We start from the raw sequence: 15,250 nt of genomic DNA on the forward strand, positions 1-15,250 counted from the left end.
CTATCTCTTTGTGGCTCACTCGCAGGTACCTACCAAGTCAAAGGCAAAAAATTTGACCTTCTCACCGGAACTAGTGTATTTGGTAGCTTTTAACAAAACTTAAGTTTAGGTTGGTATATCCCATCAAAAAAATTTAGTGAGGTATATCCCTACAAAATACACTACTATCCTGGTATATCCCCGCAAAAAACTCTTAAAAAAATAATAATGTTTGGTAAGTTAGTAGAGTAAGTAACTTTTAGCATTATAAGTAGTGTTAGTGAAAAGCTATAATTTATTTCTTTTAGGATAGCGTTTAGTGGTGCATAAATTATATATTAAAGTTTTGTTTGATTTTCTAATTAATTATTTATAAACAGCTATTTTGACAGTTTTTTTTTTTACTGAACATCAATATCTTATATCGCTACTTGGACAGCTGACGGTTACACACCAACCGCTAACAGCTACCAGCTACTCTAATCGCTAAAAGCTACTACCACAACTCTGATTATTGGCGAACATGTCCTTTAATTTTAGTTATTTTTGAAAATAGAAAAAGAAAAAAAAAAAGGAACTAACTTAATTTATGGCTGCTTCAAAGCATTCTAGAGATCCGTATATCTCTCTTCTATACCGGAAAAAAAAAACACTAACTACTTGAATTAAAAAAAAAAAAAAAGATAAAGCAAGAAAACCGTCAAACGTGGAGATGAACCAAATACCACAGTCCACAATATCCTCATCCACTTTGTTATTGAAACAAAAATCCCTTATTATATGGACAATTAAAACTGCCAAAACAACAACATAGGAATTAGGAAACTACTCTCATCTTCTTCTTCTGATATCTCACTATCAAAAGTATAGACGATCTTGCTCTCAAATTCCTTCCATAATCATAAAACTCATTTGGATTGTTCTTACCTGCATATAACCAACAACATAGTGGTTTAATGTTCATATGAGAATAACAGGTAACAACAAATCATAAATACAGTGAGTTACATTGTTCTTCATCATTATACAAGTTTAATTTTTTTGGTGTAATTATTTAAGGTACTTGGTGAAGCAAGCATTGTAATCCAATTTTCAACAACAACGTGTGCAGTATCAAGTTCCACAAACTCTTCTCAAAAGGTATTCTTCACTTGGTAATTTGATTGTATAAACAATAGGCGAGAACAAAAAAAATACAGATTATATATGGTTCATTTATGTGCTCTGTTTTTTAGATTTTTCCATACAGATTAATCGTAAAGATCTTGACTTGGTTTATTCAATAACTCATATCAAATTGATTTTGTTGGAATTGCAAGATTTTCCATATAAGAGATGAAATCACCATTCTTTTTTTACTTACAGCATAAATCACGACACTTTGGACATCAAATACACCTTCTGGCTTCTTCAGATGTATAAATATCAAAAACTAAAAATTTAAGCTCAAGAAGAAGAAACTAAGAAATTCATACCATCGAAATTTTGCTTATGAATTTTGCCAGGAGTTGAATTTAAAGAATGAAGTAGAATAGAGATACATTTGCCAACTCTGTTATTAATAGAGAGATAGAGTGGAGGAGGAGAGATGCTTCAATAGAGCTTTCATAAAACCAGCTCTGTTCTGTTTGTGTTGCATGGACATTGGACAGGCTAAATCTAAGGTCAATCTTTGGAAGTATCTTCTTTGGAAATATTTTTATATTTTCGCAGAATATTTGAAGTTAGACTTAGAACTCTATCATTCAACCAACTGATCAAGTCTAAGGCCATAGTCTTTCCAATTGAAATTCTTTAAATTGGGATGATTCTTGATTCTTGATTCTTGAGTCTGAGACCTAAGTCTCTCACCCCTAGCAATTAGCAATTAGCAATTAGCATATCTATCTATTCAGATTTTAGGCTCCACTTCCCAAAAATTTAAACAAAGTTATATTTCTATTATATCATTTTAAGTTATTTATATTAATTGATGGTTTCTCAATCACTACTTGCTTGCTCCCAATTCATACATTATTATATATTCATCTCTCTTCATACCAGTACAAGATTATTTGTTTTAAACTGATTTGCTAGCTCTATTTTACCAGTTTTCTTATCTTTTGGTCTTTTTTTTGGTTATTCTTTAGATTACATTAATAATGAAAACACAAGTGTGATGCACAGGAAAACAAAATATTAGTGGAATAGTGGGGTGGAAATGGTTGATCAAGGAAGATCATTGCATGTGGGAGTGGGAGTGGCATCGGCTATCTTTAACCAGTATCCTCCCCCTCTTGCTAAGTATGAAGATGTCGTTGCGAGCCGTCAACTTTTTATGACTACTCTTGAGAAGCTTCATGCTGCAATGGCCTCTAAGTTTATGTAAGCCTCACTCCTAATTACACCCAATTCCATATGTTTCCTAGTATATGCATAAAAGGACTAGTCCACCAGATATTTGATTATATATATATATATATTGTTTAACTTACTTTCTTTTGTATGCTAGATGATCTAGTTTTAATTGCGTATGTATAATGTATGAAAACTCATTGTGGTTAAGATAAACTCCTACTTCAAGTTCTTGATTGTAGCTAAAAAAAAAGCTTAGCATTGTGAAACTTAGGGACTTCTGCAGCTTATGTATAACTTCATGCAATGCTCCAAGTAAATGCTTGTGAGTTTTCTAATGATGAGCTCATCATTCTTACCATTACAGGATTCCCATCATAGGTGGCAGAGACCTTGATCTGCACAAGCTCTTTGTGGAGGTAACTTCTCGTGGTGGTATCGAAAAGGTGAGTTTGGATCATCCAGTACACCTCAGTGAATCAGTGATCTATTGTGCGAGTTCCTCTGCTGTCTGATTACTTACTTCGCAGTCCCTAAGTATATTGCCATCGTGCTATGTTGATTTAAGTTTTGCTTTTGTTACTTCTGGAATTAGTCATATCAGTTATAAATCATCATCTGTCCCATTCATGGCGTAATGGCAAATTTGAGAATCAAAACTGGCATTTTAATTAGTTTGCTTTCGTAAGTCATCATGTCACTTGTATAATTATTTGTGACAGATTAAATGATCACATGAAGACAACTTTTGCAAACAAACTATTGCAGCTTCTTTTTCCTCAAGTTAACTAGCAGATCGTTTTCTATAAGATGTAATAGCTTGATGGCTAACTTCTGCAATTAAGTTTAGAATGATACAATCATGATGTAATTGTTGCTACCTCCTTGCTTATAAGCTATTTCACTATAGTGTTGATTACTTGTACTATCTGCTATAACTTAGGATTGCACTTATTAGTGCCTCATAATGTCTTTCGTGTTGTATACCCCTTTACTAACTCAACTCCAACAAGATATTACTACTAAGTCAAATGAAATGTATCAGAGATTTGCTCAGCTATTATGACAATTGTTTATGGAACTTACATAATATTTATGTAAGGAATACATAATTTCGTGCAACTTTGTGATGTTGCATCCTTTTCTTCTCGTTTTCACTATAGTGGTGATTTTTTTTCACTGGGTATATGGGTGAATACTTATGTCTGAATAAGAATCTACGGAGTGCAGATACTTAGAGAAAAAAGATGGAAGGATGTTACAGCCACTTTCAACTTCCCATCCACAGCAACAAATGCCTCTTTTGTTCTGCGCAAATACTATTACTCATTGCTTCAACACTATGAGAGAATCTACTACTTCAAAGCACAGGATCAGTCTGCTGCATCTCCTGGTATGATTGACTCTATGCTTGGTTATATACTCGATCATGTTTTGGAATGTGGATCTTGTAGTACTAAATCTGTTTTGCAGGTGTTTTGCAGACTCCGAGTGCAACCCCTGTCTCAATCCCTCCTGGATTTGGTAAAATGCCACCAACACCCGCTCCAGCTCAGGTTGCAAATGTTCAGCAGCCTAGGGTAAACACCATAGAGTTTGTGTCTGGAGGTCTGCTTCTCATTTAATACTGCACATATCCCTCACATAAGTTGCTGGAAAACAGTTGCATTTTGTTTTGAAAAACTTGTTCCCATTCTTTAGAGAGATACATGCAATCTAGAATTTCCATTGTTTGACATGTGCATATATGCTTTACACAATCAAATGCTGCTAGAACAATTATAGAGGATCTCATTTTTGCCTCAAAGCTGCTAAGTTGTCCTTCATACAGGATATCTCTCAAAACTTATAGGCTTTAGGAGAGTCATCAAGCCCATGGTCTTGCTTCCTTTGTGTTTCATACTACAAGTAAGAGTAATACTCTTGTTTATTACTAGAAACAAAATATTAACATGTTCATTCTATGTGTGACATTAAAACTTTATTCAGTTTTCTCTCTGTCACTTGAAGCTTGTACGAGCACTTCATTAGAACTTGATCCGTATGTTTATACTATTATAAAGTGATAAAATGAGCACTTTGCATCAAGTGACCATGAGTCTTGTCTCTTGTAGTTATACAACTAACACCAATAACATCATAAGGACAAAAAACAAGTGTAATCATAACAAATTATGAGGGAATCAACTTTCGCATATGTTCAATTTAGTGACAGTTTGATATACGAATGCCTAATGCCAGTTACACACTTACATGATGCTAGTATTTCACCTGTTTGTGTGCATGCTATGGAAATGCTTATTGAAGTTATGTTCATTAGCCAAGATTAATTGTGGCAAAGTAGATGACCCTCTTGTTTCAACTTTTCTCTGGTTTGATAATAAGTAGAAGTATATATATTGCAGAATCTTAACCTTGATTTGCCTTCTGACTGGTCACAGCACATACAGCAACATCTGTGGGGTTTCCTGTGATTGGAGTAATTGATGGAAAGTTCGAAAGCGGATATCTTGTTACTGTCACAATGGGGAAGGAGAAACTGAAAGGAGTTATGTATCAGACTCCACCTGTTAAAATTAATCAAGTGTTGCCACAAACATCTGGCGTCTCAACTGGCAAAACTGACAGCGGGCCTACAACCTCAAGTATGCATCGTAGGAGGAGGAGGAAGAAATCTGAGATGAGGAAGAGAGATCCTACTCACCCTAAGCCCAATAGAAGTGGTTACAACTTCTTCTTTGCTGAGCAACATGCCAGATTAAAACCACTTCACCCCGGCAAGGATCGGGAGATAAGTAGGATGATTGGTGAATTATGGAACAAACTGAAGGACGACGAAAAAGTTGTAAGGATTAAATACTATAACTTCAATTTTCTTAATGTTGTTGACAATATAACAAGCTTTTGATGATGGAGCCTTTTTATTTTCTGACCATCTAGAATGATAACATCTCAGGTTTATCAAGAAAAGGCAAAGAAGGACAAGGAGAGATACCAGATGGAGATGGAGGATTATAAAGAGAGACAAAAGGTAAATCAGGTGATAAGTGATGCAATACCAATACAGCAGCGGTTTCCTGATGTGGATGTAGAAATGATGGAAGTAAACGCGAAGAAAGAAGGGACAGAAAGAAATTCCCCGGAAACACCTGATAATGAAAGTGATTCAAGCAAGAGTGAGGAAAGTGAAGAAGATGAGGATGAAGATGAAGATGATGATGAGATGATAGAGAAAGATGATGAGAATTTCTCTGATGCCGAGACATCTCCACTATTAGTGGGACTGGGGGGTACTACTGTTGAATCAGGTAATGCGGGTACTTCTGAGACCTCAGCAGCAGCAGCAGCAGTAGGAGAGTTTCAGGTAGAGGTAGTTAAGGGAGATGAGGAGACAACAGGTTATGAAGAAAGTGATGGAAGCTTGGAAGCTGGTCGTCATCTTCACGGGGAGAAAAGGCAAGATTCACCACCTGGTTTTGAGAATTCCATTATTAATCCTCCTGTGTCATAGTTACTCAAGAATTATGACCCACTCTTAGCTAGTAGTAATTTAGGTCCAATCTTCTGTTATGATACGTTTTATCAGTAAGCTATCTATTGTAAATTCTATTGCCATGGTTGAATGCTGGTATGCACATCAATTAATATTTATATTAGGGACAATGTAAACTTGTTTTATGAGGCATTTCAAGAAGGCGGTTTCAATTTGTATTGATAAGTTAAAAGACATAGCCAGCTTGCTGATTATATGCACGTTCGAGCCTCCGTTCCATGCAACTTTTGGTCTAATAAATCTATATTTCTTTGCTGCTTGATCACATACTTTTTTTTTTCAATACTTGCAACCTGCTTGATCACATACTTCCTTACGATCAACGGTGATGGCGGAATAATTTTGGAGGGTGTATATACCATACACCATGCCATTATAACAATAATTAAATTTGGGATTAGTCGATCTCTAATCGAGTTCATACCTATGTTTATTTTTGGTGAAAAGAGACTCAAATATCTCACTCGGCTATTTCAACAAAACTTGCAAGTTGCATCTAGTTGATCATTGAGATTAGGTTAGATTCGTTTATCACACAAAGTCTCGAATAAGAAGGCGTGAGACTTGTATGAGGGTGGTGTGTCCCGTGTTTAGGACATCAAATTGACTATGCTCGAGACACCACATTTTAGATTTGGTGAACATCTATTTCAACCAGAATTGCAGTGCGGAATTTTTAACAAACAATACAGCAAGTCGAAATTAAGTTTAAAACATTGCATCAGCAAGTCGAAATTAAGTTTAAAACATTGCATCTTCATAAAAATTAGTGACAATATCGGAACATTTAAGGAAGTAAGTGCTACTATAATTTATTTTCTAGCAATTTAATTACCCTCAAGCTCAGCTTTTTAAATGCACACTGGTCGGTTCCCTCGCAGCCAACTAGGTGTAGTTAACTTTGTTAATCTAGTGGAGTAATCTAACTTTTAACTATTTCCAAGTTAGATTACTTCTACTACATTAGAAACAGTAAACGAAATTTATGACACCTACAAGTTGTTTGATTAGCGATCATAAATGGTGGTAATGCATTATAGAGTAAATTTGTAAAGGAAATTCCATATTCTTATCCATGATAATGCTACTTCATCCCAAATATCCTTTTTCTTCCTAAAACTTCATTACTATCCACTACCAATTGAGAATGTAATATTGGGTGGTAACGAGAATCTACAAAGCAAAACCATGTTTTGTAGCTTACATGTTAGTTGAGACCAATCATGGAAAGTGGGGTTAAACTTGAGATTGTTGGGGCATAAATCAAACTTGGGATCAATAGTGGAAGACACTCCAAACTTGGAATCTATGTCATCAATTCAACTAAAAAGGGAATTATTAACATTTTAGCAGATAACAGACTACTAGGGTAAAGGTAGAAATAATGGAACAGAATGACAAACCTCAAATTTGACATCACCCCCCACCCCCGGGGCACGTGCAGGCACACAAAAGAGAAGGTCGAAGTGTCATCCAATGCTTTTTGACCATGCTCAGCCAAACCTTTTAAAACAGACCTTTACAAAGAAAAAATACAAAAAAGAAAAAAAAAAAAAAAAAAGGTACTCTACAATGTGCACTAGTATGGAAGACCAAAGAAAAATATCACGAAGGTGTTCCCCAGAGAAACCTAGCTAGTTGGATGAGCCCTCAACTTGTTTGCAACATATAGCAGATGACTAATATTTGTTGAGGGATAATTCTGCAAAAGCTTGAGATTGGAAGTAAAATCACCAGCAAGCAAACGTCTCCGGATAAGAATAAGCATCGCGCAACAGATCCTTAACAATGTCTCCTGCCAGAAGCAACAGTCAGTTGGTTGTCTTCCAGGAGTTACAAGAACAGCATTGCAGTATGCATTAAGACCACCATCCAGCATCCAACATTTACATGGATAAGATGTGAATACTATAACTATCAACCTCCTTACAAGAATACTTGATAAAGCAAACAAGGCTGTATCTATTCCATCCAATTATCAGTCAAGAGGACCAAGACGCTAATAACCTTCAGTGTCCTAGTACGTAGATTAAGGGCTGTTGGTGACAATTGCTGCAGTATAAATAGAAGTATTCAAGTGTGGCCTTGTGGGTGGCTAAGACACAAGCTTGTGCTTACTCCCGGCAAAATTGCAATCCATAGTTACTAATATCCTGCTCCCAAGACTTTTTTTAATCAAATTATCAAACTAGAGGTATATCATCTCCAAGCTCCTTCAAAAACATTTGCTTCTTGCACTCCGACAAAACTACATTGATTCGGCTATTCGGCTAACTGCCATTCATAATACTTCCTCCATTCTAAAATATAAATGAAATGCTTTCCTCTTTCATGTGAGAGCTTGTTGAGATAAGCGTTTCATTTATTTCACAACGGAGGAAGTAACTCTATTGCAGGACATAGTAGTTAACATGTAGCTACGTCAAGCTCAATTCTTTGCAAAGCTTTAAAATCAAGTGCATAATTGTATGTGTGCCTCCTATATTGTGTCGTGACCAAGTAACAAAAGCTAATCACCATCCTTAGCTCCCCAACAAAAAAAAAAAATAGCAAACATGCAAAAAAAAAAAAAAAAAGTTAAAATGATTAAAAAATTTGAAACACACCTGTGGCCCCTCAGGATCACTTAATAGAGTGTCCCAAATATGAAGGCTGTCTGTGAAGTTAAATTCTTGAGTCAAGAGAAGAGTTATCCATCTGAATGCATAGAACTGGGGATTAACCTGTCACCAATAGAGTAGACAGCTAAGCATCAAATCATTCAAAAACAATGGCTAAGGTGTAGAACAAAATTGTATGTCCAATTTACACCACATGCTTTTCCAATCAAAGTCTGCTGTATGCTCTGAACAGTTAAACCAAAACAAAAGGCGTGAGCCTTCTAAGAACCGCGAGGTTCATGACATTGTATGAAGTCATACAAATGCCATCTGAGCATTAAGATATGGCAAGGAAACAAGTACGATTTGTTTACATAATTGGACTGTAAGAGGCCATCAAGGAAATAAGAATTGTCAAAACTATTCTAATCTCATGGCTGCATGTGGTATGGAGTGATTTTTTTTTTTGGAGTGTTTGGGGGAAGAGGGGTGGGGGGGGGGAGAGGCTGCAAATGAGTGGAGTAGAATGAAGAATAAATTCCATTGATTTTATATGCGCCTATGAGAATGTGAACGGCTTCTTAAAGTCTTTGCCAGTAACTTTGTTTGTCGAACCCCTTCCTTGACCTCTAAATGACAAACTTCAAAGAAGGTATGCACCTTAACAAAAAGGAGAAGTCAAGGTTTTTCAGATGATGCTGTGTAATAATAGGTGCTGTCAAGGTTTCAGTCAGTTTTCCGCTCTTTCATTGGAACCTGATCCTTTGCATTTGCAAAGAAATTATACTTTCATAGATAAATTTTCTTTGGCCAGCCTGTATGAGGCTGTTGTCAGGCACTTGATCTTGTTTACCAGGTTTCTGGGTGTCATTGGACTGATCGCCAAAACAGAGAAAGCAGATAGTCATCCCCAGGTATGTGGATGTGAAATTGAGTTCCCGTTCTTACCGCTCGTCCAGATATAGTCTTTGGCAATCTCCTGATCTCCATTCCCGGCCCAACCCCAAATATGCCGTTAATGTCATCATTCAATGTCCATATCTAGCTCATTTGTGCAGTCATAGCTCACATTGAATATACTAAAATCTAATTTCAACACCGTCACCACCCAACATCAAAATCAAATATAGCTCCCACCTCAGGTGGTGTTTTATGTAAGTCATGTGCATATATGATGCATTATGGTAATCCCCAAAATTTCAGCATGCAATGCTAGGGTACGTTTCACAATTTTAATTTCAGATATTCACCAGTAAAGGGTTCAAAATTGATTCTCCTTATAAGCAAAAGATAATAAATGACAAGAAAGAGACAACTGAAGGTGGCACTAGGAATGTTATAGCAGATTGGAGCAGGACTTTACCTTACACGTGATCTCCAAGTGACGCCAAAGTTCTTCGTCATGTTCCTTCAAAAAGAGTGACAATTTTGTGATCGTGGAACGAATTCCAACAACACTATTGTCAAGTTGCTGGCAGAAATTATCCCTGAATCCACTAAGCAACTCAACAAAACAAAAAAATGTATCTGCTTCAGCAGCAGCCTGCAGAGGCAAAGAGAAAATCATTCACATGGACACAAAGTAAACCACGAGAAACATCTTTCAATTTTGCTGCATTAAAACATAAGCAGCTATTACATATTACCAGTAGTAAACAATGCAACAATTTCACAAGAAATTCTAGTGTTGTGTTAGTTGTAACCCTTCAAAACCCACAATCTAGTTTTTGCATCTCAGCACCAAAACTTCAATGCAACATGAAATTTGATACCCATAATTCAACTAAACGAACCGTTTTGGGGGAGGGGGTGGAATAGCCAAATCCGACATCAGAATGTAAGACAAGGACAGCTCTAACCATGTTCGAGTCACATTTAACATTGAATCTTGATCATCAACCAATCTTGTAGTCAACATTAAAGCTGTCCTTATCATCCATGCTCTAATGCGCCCAATTGACTAACAACTGCAAAATTGCACTTCCACCTTGATTTACCTAATAATTCTAACCACCCAGATTGAACTTGATCATCAACCAATCTTAGATTTCATAGTATATTTCATTAGTAAGTGCGCTAACCGAAATAAGACTTGGAAGCTATAATTCTACATGTATATCACCAGAAGTATCCTCTCAAATTTAAAGTTCGGGGAAAATCTGATAAGCGGAGAAAAAGTGAATATATACAGGAAGTCATTTTGAGACAATGAGAGGAAGGAGGAGCAAGGAGATTAACATAGTACACATAAAAAAATTATGTCCCAATGCCACTTTTCATCCAAAAGAACTAGTGGTGATGGCTAACTGATATTGCAATGACATTAAAAAGATCTGCACATGACCTTTTGACTTTAATGATGCTTAGACAGCACAGATGTGAGAAAATGAGTGGAACATTACTTCCACAAGATTCAAAGACAACATAACATCAACTAAAAAGAGATGAACTGTTTCTACATTATATTTTGCAAACAAAATAACATTATTGCTACATGAGACATAAAGACCAAAATAATGTATGCATACATCTAATAGTCCAAAAATAAGAGATAAAACAGTCATAGTAAACTATTTGCATACTGCTTAAAGGTACAAGTAGAAGTTTAGAACAAACTAGACTACAATAACAGGGTAAGCATAAGCCATATGTATATATATACGATTGATTTATAATACACAGGAGTACAAGTTAATTAAGTAATTATTTTGCTTGTATACAAACAGATTAAAATATGAGAGTTCATTACACATTATGATAATTATATGAAAAGTTAAACTATCTTTAAGCAACTTTAATAACAAATTTTTTTTGGCAGTACAATAGTAACTTGTAGCTCTACCATTTTAGAAAATTGAGACACATCACTATCACACACCCAAAAAAAGATAAAGTGAACATGGAAGAACAAAGATCTTAAAGTAAACAGAGCATTAAAAGCTGAAGAAGAGAAAGAGAAAAGGTAAAGAGGAGGTTAAAGAAGAAAAGAAAGGAGCAAAAATCTCAAAGAAGACAGGAGGAGGATGCACATATAAGATAGAAACTGTGCTGAAGGAGGAGGCTTCAAAGAAGGAGAAGACAGAAGATAGACGAAATCAGAAATTGGAGAAAGAAGATACATAGCTGTGAGAAGATGAAACAATCCATGACAAGGAGCGCCAACACTTTGTAATAGTTAAATCGAATGAGGGAGATTTAAGAACTTTTTCAGCATGTGTTTGCTCCAAGTTCTAGAATCAAAAAGAGATAAGTGGAGATGGGGATGAAGTAGGCTTCAGTATGACACGTAGTGATTAAAGAAATTTTTTTCCATGAAGAAGCTGTTTGGTTAGAATGAATTAAGAAAGGAAACAGAATCAACTTCCCCAATTCCATTAGCTTGTTTTTTGGTTCAATATATTTAATTATCTTTCCTCTCTTTTCGTTTTCAGTTCCCCCAAACTCTTCAACTTTGATCCCCCCTTGAATTTCTATTCCCGAACCACGTGCCAGGATCCTCGATAACCCGTCAGTCACAAACTCACAACACCCAAATCACCAGCGTCAAATCCAAAAGAACATAAATTTTAAAAAATAACTTAAACGTCCATGGGTAAGGAAGAGACAATTTTGATGGTTAAATTCGGCCATCAAAAGTTCAGATCTAAAAAAATTGATGGTTGAACTAGACCATCAAAAAGTTGCTCCTTGCGAAAACTAAAGACAATAGAGATTAAGATGGAAGGTGACCATGGTTATGGATAAAGGAGGAAAATTCTGTTTTTAGGAGGAAGTTAATGTTGGTCTGTTGAAATAGTCTTAGGATCCACCACAAAGCATATGGAAGGTTAATGGAGAGCATATGAAGGAAATTTCTCATACGAAGAACTACAGCACTATTGATACTTGCTCAAATTCAAAAAATGAAAATGTAATGCTTAGAAAAGGAGGTCCGAAGGTTTGACTACCGCACTTGAACCAAATAGTAGAAAAGGAGATGGCTAAATTACTCCATTCGAGCCAAACAACTCTTTTGGTTTCCCTTCCTCAATGACTTTCTTCATATTACTTTCTTAATTTCTTTGCCTTTCCTTAGTGTGAAAAAGCAAGTAGGTGGCTATAAGAAGCACATCATGAGTTGGTGGAGACACTGTGATGAGATGAGGCTTGTTCCCAAAAACTAGGTGAGCCTCAGGTCCTCAAGAGCACTTTTGCTTTTTAGAAAGATGCGGATTTGACTGTTAATGAGAGCTTGTGGTGGCTGCAAAGGTGTCTGCATATCAAGCACCCCCCCCCCCCGGCACCCTCAACAAAAGAGAGTATTTTCATCAGAAGAAACATTACAATTATACAATTATCACACTACTAGAAAGTGTGTGAACGCCACCAAGCTTACTCTTACGTGAAGCTTAAGGATAAAGAAAACTATGTGACAAAACTGACAGGCATTCTAGTTACCATGTTTACCCGGTGCAGAAGGATAATGTGGAATAAAGTAAATATATATTGAATGTGTATGAACAAAAAGAAGAAGCGAATTAAAATGCTTACTGCATTATCCTCATCTGGATCATTTCGAAAGACGTAGAAGAGAGGTGCCAAAATCTCATTCATTCCTTGCACATATCTTATGCCAGGGTTTAGCTTGGCAAAGACAATCAATATGTTCCTCAGCGCATCCTGCAACAGGATAAAGTGCGATTTAGTTAGCTAGACAAGAGCATATGATTAATGGCAGAAATAAAAATGGTAAAAAGAAAAAAGTAACCTGATTGAGTTTAGCAGAAATAGTGTCCCCAGAGAAAAAGAGCATATCTGGATGAGTTCTTTTGACATCGCGATCAATCTGCTCGATGATTTCTGTGTCCTAAACATAGAGATTAATCAGAAGATTGAATAATGTTATATAAAAGCAAGGTGATAGTAGTCACCAGTCAGTAGAGAGAGAGTGTGTGAACCTGAAAGAAGAGATTCCAGGCACTGGATTTGCCAAGACTAAGAGGATGTTCATCATGAATAACCTGTGATCTAGAGAGTACACAACGACCTTCGCCTTTAAGTTGATCCTTATCAGCAAAGGAAGACGAAATTTCAGACTGCCTAACCACATAGACATTGAAAAATGCCAAGCATGTTGTGTTAATAATGTTAATATGTTAATGATGGTAGATTGAGAAGAAGAAGAAGAAGACATACGGGAGACATCAAAAGGTCATCCTTGAAATGTTTATACTGAGACCTCTTCTTTGCTAATTCGGAAGGCCAGGTAGTCCGATCATTGGGTAAATAGGCCAAAAGAAGCTTCCAGACTGTAGAACGGATGGAAGGAGCCTCTGCATCGGGAAGACCGAAGGATGCAAGCCTCCTCACTTCCCGCATGTTGATCACCTTCTTCGACAGCTGTTGCAATTTCATCAATAATTTCATACAATTTAGGGTTAATACTGATTGAATTGAGAAGGAAGATTTAGAGAATAAGGAAAAGAGAGAGAAGGAAGCTCAACCTCGACAAAGAGCTGGGCTTGACGAGCGATCTGTTCGGGAGATGCAGAGGAAGTGGAAGTAGAAGTTCCATTATCTGAAGGAGGAGCAGAAGGAGGAGGAGACGGTGGTTGTGGAGGTAGAACTGGTGACGGAGGACGAACGATGGAGTCGGAGACAGAGAGATCTTCAGGTTCAGAGGTGGGAGGTACAGGTGCAGGTGTCGACCACAGTGATGAATTTAACCATTCTGGAACTTTCTTCTTCTGCTTATCCTTTTCATTCAACATTTTTAGACTCACTTCCCTTCAACCCCCTCAGCTTCAGCCTTCAGCCTTGAGCCTTGAGCCTTGAGCCTTGAGCCTTGAGGAGAGAGAAAATAGAAGTGTCCGGCAGTCCCAGTCCTCTCCTGATTTCAACAAGAGAAGAGAGAAAACATTTTCCCCTATCGTATTCGTATTCGTCGCAATTTACTTTCCATATAACCATCTCTTTCATTTCTCCTCCAGGCTCCACCTGTGCCTCTTGTTTTGTTTTTTTTTTATAACTTACAACCCATATAAACAACTTCAATATATCAATGCAAACCCCTAAAATACGTATATATACATGGCTAACAAGTCAAATGAATACATATACATGGCTAACAAGTCAAATAAACATACTCTGTTTGTATATATTTATTGATATTGGTCTTGATGTTCATAACATAGTACTTGATGTTCATCGTGTACACCTTCCTCACCATACGTACGTGTGCACCTATTAATTAGCACATTTTTCTCTTTCATTATTTGTTACACTATACAATTCTTTCTTATCCCACTCTCATATACACTAATCTATTTATAAATTTATACATTGCAATTTGCACACCCAAGTGTATAATAAAAATTATGGAATTATACACTCTATATCATATATATTCATATGCATGCAAAAGATTACTTATTGATCATTACTTATTGTTAAGGTGCCAAAATTAACGACCATCAATATTACTACCAATTTAGATGTGAATCAAGTGCAATCCTAACTTAATTAATCATCTCTAAGCAATAAGAGAACACTTAATGTACCATTATATTTAATTTTTTAAAATAAGGACAGTTTAGATTACACTAATCAAAGTAGAAAAATTAATCAATTTATGAGGTGTATTCTACATAACAAATTATGAACAAAATGATGGTATACTCGACTTCCGGTGCAATTATTATTCATCAGAGTGTTTACGGGTTATAATTTTTCAATTCCCAATTCGGCTAATTTAATTGACCCTTGTTTTGGTACAAGTTGCTCCCCTACCAAAAGCACATCAGGC

The 15,250-nt window shown here is 36.3% G+C and overlaps 2 protein-coding genes across 3 annotated transcripts; one reads left to right on the top strand and one right to left on the bottom strand.

Moving 5' to 3' along the window:
• Positions 1-710: 710 nt before the first annotated feature.
• On the bottom strand, positions 711-14,406 carry LOC104889804 (uncharacterized). Of its 2 annotated transcripts, none has more exons than XM_057393217.1 (8): positions 13,950-14,406; positions 13,642-13,845; positions 13,404-13,541; positions 13,214-13,312; positions 12,997-13,125; positions 9,830-10,009; positions 8,473-8,589; positions 711-906 (listed from the first exon to the last, which is right to left on the bottom strand). In XM_057393217.1, exons 1-8 carry the CDS (start codon positions 14,214-14,216, stop codon positions 862-864), a joined length of 1,179 nt encoding a protein of 392 aa, XP_057249200.1. In that variant the 5' UTR covers positions 14,217-14,406; the 3' UTR covers positions 711-861. The 2 variants fall into 2 exon arrangements, with proteins under 2 accessions (XP_057249200.1, XP_010673420.2); XM_010675118.4 differs by lacking the exon at positions 711-906 and adding an exon at positions 7,146-7,661 and having other exon boundaries at positions 13,950-14,399.
• Positions 818-6,131, top strand: LOC104889803 (high mobility group B protein 15). The gene is made up of 8 exons (XM_010675116.4): positions 818-956; positions 1,039-1,119; positions 2,146-2,343; positions 2,681-2,759; positions 3,544-3,706; positions 3,787-3,921; positions 4,755-5,158; positions 5,270-6,131. Exons 3-8 carry the CDS (start codon positions 2,180-2,182, stop codon positions 5,822-5,824), a joined length of 1,500 nt encoding a protein of 499 aa, XP_010673418.2. The 5' UTR covers positions 818-956; positions 1,039-1,119; positions 2,146-2,179; the 3' UTR covers positions 5,825-6,131.
• Positions 14,407-15,250: the final 844 nt, after the last annotated feature.

This window comes from Beta vulgaris, chromosome 3 (genome assembly GCF_026745355.1).
Source record: "Beta vulgaris subsp. vulgaris cultivar EL10 chromosome 3, EL10.2, whole genome shotgun sequence".
Classification (NCBI taxonomy): Eukaryota; Viridiplantae; Streptophyta; class Magnoliopsida; order Caryophyllales; family Amaranthaceae; genus Beta; species Beta vulgaris.

Bases quoted from the DNA above. Each gene is read 5' to 3' on its own strand.
- LOC104889803 (XM_010675116.4), top strand. From the start codon at position 2,180: ATGGTTGATCAAGGAAGATCATTGCATGTGGGAGTGGGAGTGGCATCG. The intron at 2,760-3,543 runs GTGAGTTTGGAT...TACGGAGTGCAG, and splicing joins CTCGTGGTGGTATCGAAAAG to ATACTTAGAGAAAAAAGATG. The intron at 5,159-5,269 runs GTAAGGATTAAA...ATAACATCTCAG, and splicing joins TGAAGGACGACGAAAAAGTT to GTTTATCAAGAAAAGGCAAA.
- LOC104889804 (XM_010675118.4), bottom strand. From the start codon at position 14,216: ATGTTGAATGAAAAGGATAAGCAGAAGAAGAAAGTTCCAGAATGGTTA. The intron at 13,542-13,641 runs GTATGTCTTCTT...GTGGTTAGGCAG, and splicing joins ATGACCTTTTGATGTCTCCC to TCTGAAATTTCGTCTTCCTT. The intron at 13,313-13,403 runs GTTCACACACTC...CTCTATGTTTAG, and splicing joins CCTGGAATCTCTTCTTTCAG to GACACAGAAATCATCGAGCA.